At 40.1% G+C, this 9448-nt stretch overlaps 1 protein-coding gene across 1 annotated transcript in view; it reads right to left on the bottom strand.

The window, feature by feature from the left end:
- Positions 1 to 9448, bottom strand: part of Polr2b (RNA polymerase II subunit B) — a 42107-nt gene that overhangs the window by 32007 nt on the left and 652 nt on the right. Inside the window, exons 2-6 of the mRNA XM_031342828.1 lie at positions 6791 to 6863; positions 3789 to 3939; positions 1117 to 1229; positions 775 to 994; positions 83 to 241 (exon numbers count right to left, since the gene is read on the bottom strand). Coding sequence (XP_031198688.1) covers positions 83 to 241; positions 775 to 994; positions 1117 to 1229; positions 3789 to 3939; positions 6791 to 6863 — 716 coding nt within the window. The remainder of the gene's footprint in view (positions 1 to 82; positions 242 to 774; positions 995 to 1116; positions 1230 to 3788; positions 3940 to 6790; positions 6864 to 9448) is intronic.

Here is a 9448-nt window from a genome sequence, read left to right as displayed (position 1 = left end):
CAGGTTTCCAAATCCTCGGTTCGTGGAACCCCACGCAGGTAGGAGCTGCGGGACGGCATCCTACAACACCCCTTTACCATACCTGTCCTCCTCTGGCCAGCATGCTAACCCATATAGTACTGGTTGGTCGGGAAGAATTCTCCAGGCATGAACGACATTCTCCTGTATAGGCATACTTGGAATCCTTTTTGGCAAACACATAGACTGTGTTTGTTGCCATTTTCTCTTGAGCTATCAGAACCTATAGAAACAGTAAGAAAATTACATCCAAGAAACCAAAAAGGTCATTGAAATAGCAAGAAGTAAACCTGCATGGTTATTTAATATGGTCATATAGGCTCATACTTCACAGAAATATACAAGCTTCGACAACTGGCAAACTTCTGGTGCACATTATGCACAACTTCATCAAGTTTTAATTTACAAATGTTTAGGTGGTATCACACCTTAAATAACTCAGCTGTCACTTTCAGGTTATCTGTATGGATGCATACTTTTCTTTTATAAGGATTAATTTTGTGTGTGCACTTGAGTGTGCGTCTGTGTGTTAGGAGGTCAGAAGACATTAAACACCCTAGAAGTGGAGTTACAAGCAACGATACCACTCCATGTGGTGGTACTGGGAACCAAACTCGAACCCTCTGCAGGAGTAGCACATGCTCTTAGGCCCTGAACTGGTTCGTCGGGAAGAATTCTCCAGCCCAGAGAATGCACACCTTTAAATTTTACTTTAAATGTGAACTATCTTTTTAAGTGTTGTAAATACCACTATACCTTTTCTGATCCATTGATAATAAAATAGCCACCGGGATCCAAAGGACACTCATTCAGCTCACACAGGTCACGATCTGTTAAGCCATTCAACAGGCAGTATGTGGAGCGCAGCATAATTGGTATTTTCCCTATGAAAGTTTTCTGGTGCTGAGTCTGCAGCTGCTCCTCACCTTCTTTAATGACCGTCTTTGTTATGTCAACATAAAGTGGAGCGGAGTACCTTCAAATAAAAGTGGGTCAGAATTGGTCATAAGTTATTTGCTAAAATAACAACTTAGGTTATACTTTTTTATTTTATTCAATATCAGATGCTAACAAAGAAACGAAAAAGGTCTCTCTTACGTAAGATTTCTTAACCTGGCTTCATTCGGCATCATAGGTGAAGGGGCACCATCTCTTTCCCAATGAGTAGGTTTGGAGAGGTAAATTTGTTCAAACTTCAGTAAATATCTTGGCTGGAATTAAACAAAAAGCATTAGTTTTGAAATCCAGACTCTTATTGTACATTTATAATCCTAGCACTTAGAAGGCAACATGGGAAAACCAAGAGTTTGAAGCCAGACTGGGCAAAGAGCAAAATCCTGTCCCAAAATACACATTAAAGTTGTAATGACTCCATTTTAATTGATATTAGCATTTTAAGTAGAAGCAACTCTATAACCTAACAAAAACTAATCAACTTTACTGACATGAGGATGCTCTAAAGTTAAAATCCACATCACAGTGATGTGGTTTATCCTTTATTATATTATATATAAGTATTATTATATTATATATTTGTTATATAGCAACATAATTATATAAGTACAAACAATGCTTATATAAATAATATAATTAATTTTGGGGGTTTTTTTTGTTTTTTTTGTTTTTTTTTTTGGTTTTTCGAGACAGGGTTTCTCTGTGTAGTCCTGGCTGTCCTGGAACTCAGAAATCCACCTGCCTCTGCCTCCCAAGTGCCAGGATTTAAAGGCGTGCACCACCACTTCCCGGCAATAAAATAATAAATTTTTTTGCTAGATATAGTGGTGTACACCTTTAATCCTGGCATTCAGGTGGCAGGGTCAGGTAGTTCTTTGTGAGTTTGAAGCTTGCCTTATCTACAAAGCAAATTCCAGAACAACCAGGGCTATATAAAGAAACTGTCTCAAAAATAAATGAAATTATTTTGATTATTTTTATTTCCTGGTAACATATATATTACCTTTGACAGTAAGTGCCACATGTGTAGATACCTAAGGAAGCCAGGAGAGGGTGTGAGACCCTCATAGGACTAGGAACTAAACTCACAACTTTCATCTCTTCAGCCCAGAGATGTTCTCTTATATCTGATTGCTTCCTTAAAGCCAACAACGAGGAGCGCCCCATCTTCCCAGTCAGCCAAGCTTTAGAAACGGCTTCTCCCTGCAGTTTACCACACTGGTGCTCTGAACTGACTTTTAACTCTTCATTATGCAAAGACCATGAAGAGAAAATAACTTGGGAGACTTAAAAAGGCACATTATGGTCCTTTTTCTAGCACAATCCCTGAAAAGCCAATTTACTTTTTGCTTTTAAGGCAAAATTCTGTGCAGCAGCTTCAACTGAAATGAGAGAAATGGAGCAGCACCCAGGATACAATTAGGAAAAAGGGACATGACTGGCTAGAGATACGAACCTTTCTTTCTCTAGCTCCTCTTAGGCCACCCTACCTCATGCTGTTTGCAGTTTCCCTGTCTCTCAGAGAAAAGATGCTACTGCAGCTGCCTCTCTACTTCTCTGCAACTGGGAACACTCAGTCACTATTTTGGACTTCTTTGAAACACTTATTTTAAAAAACTGTAAAATTATACCCTTGCTAGGATATAAGTAATTAAAAAACCACATGTGTATGAATTAAAAGTCAGTAAAAAGGTTAAACAAGCTTATACCCAATTTCCCTTTCTGATCTCACATGTTAATCATGTATTCAATGCAATGCAATAAATAAAAATCTAGAGTCTGGCATGGAGGCACATTCCATAGAAGGCCCAGTCAAAAGGGTCAAGACTTCACAGCAGACCTTAGTAACAGAGACACTTTGTCCTAAATAAATAAATAAATAAATAAAATAAGAAACTGTCCTTCAAACAGCCTTTTTCTCAGGATTCATAGACTGCAGGAGAAAACGGTAGGGTCATCTTAAGCAATGTAACTGTTTCCAGTCCACGTCATAGGTACTCACACAGAGTTCTCTCTTCCCAACTACAAAGTACTCACTGAGGGCACTGGGTGCATGCCTGTAAACTCCAGTTACTAAGAAGACTAAGGCAGGAGAATATAGAATTCAAGGCTAGCCTAGGCAACTGTATTGGCTGGTTTTGTGTGTCAACTTGACACAGGCTGGAGTTATCACAAAGAAAGGAGCTTCAGGTGAGGAAATGCCTCCATGAGATCCAGCTGTGGGGCATTTTCTCAATAAGTGATCAAGAGGGGAGGGTCCATTGTGGGTGGTGCCATCCCTGAGCTGGTAGTCTTGGGTTCTATAAGAAAGCAAGCTGAGCAAGCCAGGAGAAGCAAGCCAGTAAGGAACATCCCTCCATGGCCTCTGCATCAGCTCCTGCTTCCTGACCTGCTTCAGTTCCAGTCCTTCCTCTGGTGATTAACAGCAATGTGGGCGTAAGCTGAATAAACCCTTTCCTCCCCATCTTGTTTATTGGTCAAGATGTTTGTGCAGGAATAGAAACCCTGACTAAGACAGCAACTTACCAAGGCCTTGCCTCAAATTAAAACTAAAAAAGAAATGAGGCAGAGCTTGGGGGTAGAGTGTTTACCTAGTGTGCATAAGGTCCTACAGTCCATCCTAAAACACAAAACGTGCATACTATCTGAGTAAAGATTAAGGTTTTCCATCATCTGAAATAAATGCACCTCTTCCTTAACAAAGACAAATCCAGAGCTAAGTGGAGGTGTCGGAGGTGCTCTGCAAACGCTACTGAGTGACAGAAGGCCTGAGACTCAGATGCTCCCCGTCACTGGCAGCAGGGAAATAACCTTACCGGCTCTTCAACTTCCCCACTAGCATGCTGAGCTTCAGCCTGCAGGTCTATCGGCGGCGCGTCTTCCACAATTCTTTGAACAGACATCTGAATAAACTCATCAAAGGAGTCCAGCTGTTGTCTGACCAAGCCTTTTTCATCAAAGTAAGAACTAGGAGAATATTAAGGTCATAATCAGTTACAATTCAATTTGTTTTCTAGCATACTTCTTTATTTTCATTTAATCCAGTAGTTATCACCCTGTGGATTGTCACCCTTTTGGTAAACCTTTATCTCCAAAAATATTTATATTACAACTCATAAAAGTATCAAACTTACAGTTCTGAACAACAATGAAAATAATTGTATGGTTGGGATCACTATAACATGAGGAACTGTTTTAAAGGGTCATAGCATCAGTAAGATTGAGAACCACTCACTTAATCCAATTAACAAACACTCAAGAGATGCCAGTCAATACACATCAATCATTACAAAAGACCAGCAGTGTTTTCTTTGTCTGGGAGGAAGAAAGGAGAAAACAGTAGGTAATTAAAGTACAGCATAAGGACTATAAAGCAGCTCTGATCTGTAAACAAACTGCATTCAAACTTTCCCACTGCCATGTCACCATGTACAATGTGACCGTCAATGGGGTGATCCTGACATAACAGGGTAGAACTTTGTCACTTATTTTTGAGTGTCCATCCTGTGTTTTAATTCAGCTGGAAAAGGGTCAGAGTCTGGACTGAAATACAACTTTGATGTGACTTTACTCATTTACTCATTTATAATAATTTAAAAACAATTAGATTAACATCACCAATACTACAATAAGTGCACCTCCTAATACAGTGTGCTACGCTTCTGCCAAGGACTCATCCAAACACAATACAAGGAAAGCCAGACAAACCACAACCCACAAGTAATGTACAAACAACTGACCAGACTTCTTATCTTAGAAAAAAGACATGATAAGAAACTGTTTCAGATTGAAGGAAGTAGAAAAGTAAGTCATAAGAGAAAATGTAAGAGGCTGAAGAAATGGTTCAGCAGTTAAGAGCCCATATTCCTGGTGCTAGACATAGCTTTACATAGCCTGGTAAAGAGCAGGCAGCTCTTCCAAAGGAGCCAAGTTCAAAACCCAGCTCACAATTATTTGCAACTCCAGTTCCAGGGAATCTGACGCCTTCGTCTGGCCTCCATGGGCACCTGCATACTAGGCACACATAAACTCACACAGGCACATAAATGCAAAAAGAAATAAAATTTAAAAAACTAAAAACAGAAAACAAGATGTACAACCCTCAAAGACCTGAGGCAGGAGGACTAGCAAGTTCCAGTTCAGGCTGAGCTACACATGAGGCCTAGTCTCAAAAAACTAATTGACAAAAATAAATTCCAGTAGATACTCCTAGGTCCAGGATGAGAAAAAAAACATTTTCTTTTGGTTTGTTTTGCTATAAAACTAAGTGAGATAACTAGCAAAATGTATGTAGATTCTGTTGGTTAAATAAGATTATTGTATCAGTATTAATTCCTATACGTTAAAGTACCTGCTCCTTACTTTCCAATGTTTCTAGGGGAAAATGCACAAAGAGAGGAAGGAAAAAAAAGAAAATGTAGGTCTGGCACATGTCTGCAATCCCAGCATTCAGGAAGCAACAACAGGTGCCATGCCCACTCGTCACTCTAGTGGATTCAGCATGTCAGGCCTGAAAGCTTGCCCACGAATTTGAGACGAGCAGCTTCAAAGCCTGCTGGAGTTCATTTCTTGGCATCTCCTAACTCAGATGTGTCCCAGATTGGTCTCTGCAAAAGTCTGTGGAGAGTTTTGCGTGCTTTCTTTGTTCAGGCATATAGATGCCCTAAGAAATGATTCATAAATAGCTAAAACTGAGATTAACCATTATTTCCTGACCTCCACAGTGTTTCAATGATTCTAATTGATTTCCTAGCTGTAATTAGTTTGGAAATTTTACAAGGAAACTGCCTTATCAGACAGGGTGTCTCCAGAGTTAGAGATAGAAGTCAGGCCCTATTGCTCACTGTAAACATAGTTAGACTTATCAGAGCAGTCCCACACAAGGCAGAATTGCTTTACATACCAGAGAGAAGTTGCAGGGCTTCCGTCACTAATTATCTTTGTTACAGCTAAGGACATTCTCAAGAACTGCTAAAATGGGACATCCAGGTGCTTGCCTCAGACAGACCCAGAGAATTTATCTTGGGGCTGTGAAGATAGCCCAGCAGGAAGGACACCACTGCTCCTCCGTTTTGCACCTAGCTGTTTGATCTTACTGACTTTGATGTGACAGCTACCTGCCTGAGTGATTCCTGACATTTGCCCTGTTTTCTGGTATACTAAATAAGCCTGATTTTTACTTTGTGCAAATACACTCAGATTCTGCACTCCCTTGTGTTGTCTCTGTTTGTCATTTCTTCACCAATGCCTTGTCAACCTCACTAGAACCCTGTTCCCCCATGGGTTGAGGGAGGCCCAGACTGGCCGGCCCATGGCAAGCAGGCATATCTCTGTGAGTGTGAGGCCAGCCAGGGTTTACAAAACCAGTTTCAGAACAGCCAGGGCTACAGAGAAAAACCTGGTCTCATAAAAAACAAAAAAACAAAAACAAAAACAAAACAACAGTATAAGGTCAATATTTAAGGGCTTCAGTAAAGTATATAAATGATTTTTTTAGCTTTTCTCTAAGGTGGAAATACTTTAAATAAATAAATATAGCCAGACATGGTGAGGTGTCCCTCCAATCCCAGCACTCAGAAGGCTGAAGCAAGAGTGCGGCAGGTTCAAACCAGCCCAGATTACAGCAAGTTCCACAGTATCCAGAGCTGAATACAGTACTGTCTACATGATAAAACAAAGCAAGCCCTGTGAGTATCTAACATATGCTACATACATTACCAAGCACAGAGAAGACCAAGGTCTACCCAGAAGGAACAGAACGACAGGACCCACGCCTTCTAGTTTCTACTAAAGCCTGTTCTGTTCGCTCTAGAGTTACCTGATTACGATCCAGCATGCTTCCTGCCACAAATCCGGAGTGATTTCATCATCATCCTCATCATATTGCATATCTGCAAAAACAAAACATCATGTTCACTGGCCATGAGACACCAGAAGTTCACACATTACTTCTATGAAGTAAATAGGACTCGGCTAAATAGGAGGCAATCACTTCACCCCCACTTTCTTAGAATTTCAGACAATTAATGTCATATTAATATTCTTCCTATATAGAGTTTTTACAGCAAAGTTTCAATTAAGCTGTGAGAATTTGTAATTTCTGTCTGCTCGAGAAAATCCATGTACTAAGAACTAAGCAAGACCAAAATCTTCTGACCAGTAAGGCCTCAGAGACAACGATGAGAAAGAAAATTGTTTAAATAACTGAGCAACACCCTGGGGTGGTGTATGACTTCAACATTTCATACATTCATATAAGCATATTTCACATGTATAAAATATACATGCATGTACATGTATACATTTTTTTTTTCTTTTTTGAGACAGGATCTTACTATGTAGCCTAGCTGGCTAGAACTCACTGTATACAACAACTGGCCTTAAACTTACAGAGATCCTTCTGCCTCTGCCTCCCACCCATGACTAAAGATATGTGCCAACATGCCTGGCCTCTACAGACCATATTTTCCAAAGACTGCCATTATTGTGACTCCCAACCCTCTTCTACATGATCTTGCCCCTATCAAGATAAGGAGTCAGCCAGACATGCTGGTTCACACCTGTAGTTCCAGCACTCAGGAGGCAAGAAGCAGAAGAAGCACCATAAAATTACAGACCAGTCTGACAGACATCCTGAAACCCAGTCTCAAAAAGAAACAAAGATAAAGCATCTATATGGGGGCTGGAGGATGGCTCAGCAGTTCAGAGCACTGACTGCTCTTCCAGGGGACCTGAGTTCAATTCCCAACAACCACATGGTGGCTCACAACCATCTGTAATAGTATCCGATGATGCACTTTTTTAGTGTGTGTTTGAAGACAGCGGCAGTGTACTCGTATAACTAAAAAATAAATAAATCTTTTTTAAAAAGGGGGGAGGGTCTATACATCCCCTCCTTGGATTTACATAATTGTCAACTCTCCAGTAAAGTCTACTGCTAGAATGAGGTCACATGGTTTCAGGACACAGATCAGAAAAGGCAATGCAATTCTGCTTGTTTGCTCTGAAGGTCAGAACTGTCACTAAACCACTTCTAGTACTTTCCCAATGTTCACTGTTAATCCCAAACTGTAAAAGCCACTTACAGACATTCCAGTCAGAAATCCCACAGATTTTTTAAAACTTATTTTATGCATGTGATCTTTATGCCTACATGCATACATGTGGTTTGGAGATATACCTATTAGACCCCCTAGATTTATATAAGGCATATTCTGGGAACCAAACCCAGCAACAAGTACTCTTAACTGCTGAGCCATCTCTCCAGCCCCCTTGATTCAGAAACTTTGAAACAGAATCAACTCATGCCCACCATGCCCTGTACAACTTTCCAAATAGTATATGAACTTTTCCCCTTGGTGCCTAAGATTGACTGGAGGGCATTGCCCACACTAGGTAATAGTAGCACCAAGCCATATCTCCAGTCCATTATGAAAGCTTTATTTAAGTATCATGTTCCTGTGAAAAGTATCTTCAGAGTGAAATATGCTCACCAGAAATATATAGTCTGAAGGCCATGGACCTGAATTCAAACTCCAGGACCTCTATGGACCTCTATGGTACACTCCATGTGTGCACCCACACACATACACACAAAATAAATAAATGTCATAATGGTTTTAAAGCTTCTTAAGTTTCCTTCAAGTAGGAATAATTTTTATATATTTTTTTTAAAGATTTATTTATTTACTTTATGTATGAGTACACTGTTACTGTCTTCAGACACACCAGAAGAGGGCATCCGATCCCGTTACGATACAGATGGTTGTGAGCCACCATGTAACCACATGGTATTGGTTGGGCTGGGAATTGAACTCAGGACCTCTGGAAGAGCAGTCAGTCCTCTTAACCGCTGAGCCATCTCTCCAGCAGGAATAATTTTTAAAAGAATAGAACAATTCTAATAGTTTTTAGTGAGGTATAAATGAGTCTGAGACGTTGAAGTAATTTTAAAAGTTGAAGCTTTTGCTTTTTTGTTTCAATGAGAAAGGGAGGGGTAGGGAGGAACGCATAGGACAGCCAGAGTTGGGAGTTGGAATAAAATGATTTTTGATCAAAGAGGAAGCTTAAAACACACACACACACACACACACACACACACCATGAACAGGACTAAGAAGTCTGCATATGAAAAGTGAAAAGCCATTTTGTCCTCGTGAAAATGGAATACATACCATCCTAGAACTGTCATCTCGTGGGAAAAGACAGCTTAAGGCCATATTTTAAGGCAATTTACTTAAACTGAAACAGTGTGAAGGAATGTCAGCCCAGAACCCATTTTTTGTCCCTAATACGTAGAGGGTTTAACAATGTCTACCACAAGGACGTGATCAAAAATTGGGCTACCCGGGCCTAGAAATATGGCTTAGAAGTAGCGTATGTGCAGAGAGGCCCTGGGTTCAAGTCCTGTACCGTTTAAAAAAAAAAAAAAAAAGCTATTCAATAAGTCGACTGAAATGATAAATGCAATCAATCA

Source organism: Mastomys coucha, unplaced genomic scaffold, assembly GCF_008632895.1.
Source record: "Mastomys coucha isolate ucsf_1 unplaced genomic scaffold, UCSF_Mcou_1 pScaffold22, whole genome shotgun sequence".
In the NCBI taxonomy this organism is placed as follows: Eukaryota; Metazoa; Chordata; class Mammalia; order Rodentia; family Muridae; genus Mastomys; species Mastomys coucha.
Note: the sequence above shows the minus strand (reverse complement) of the source record. Positions and strands in the feature narration are given on the sequence as shown.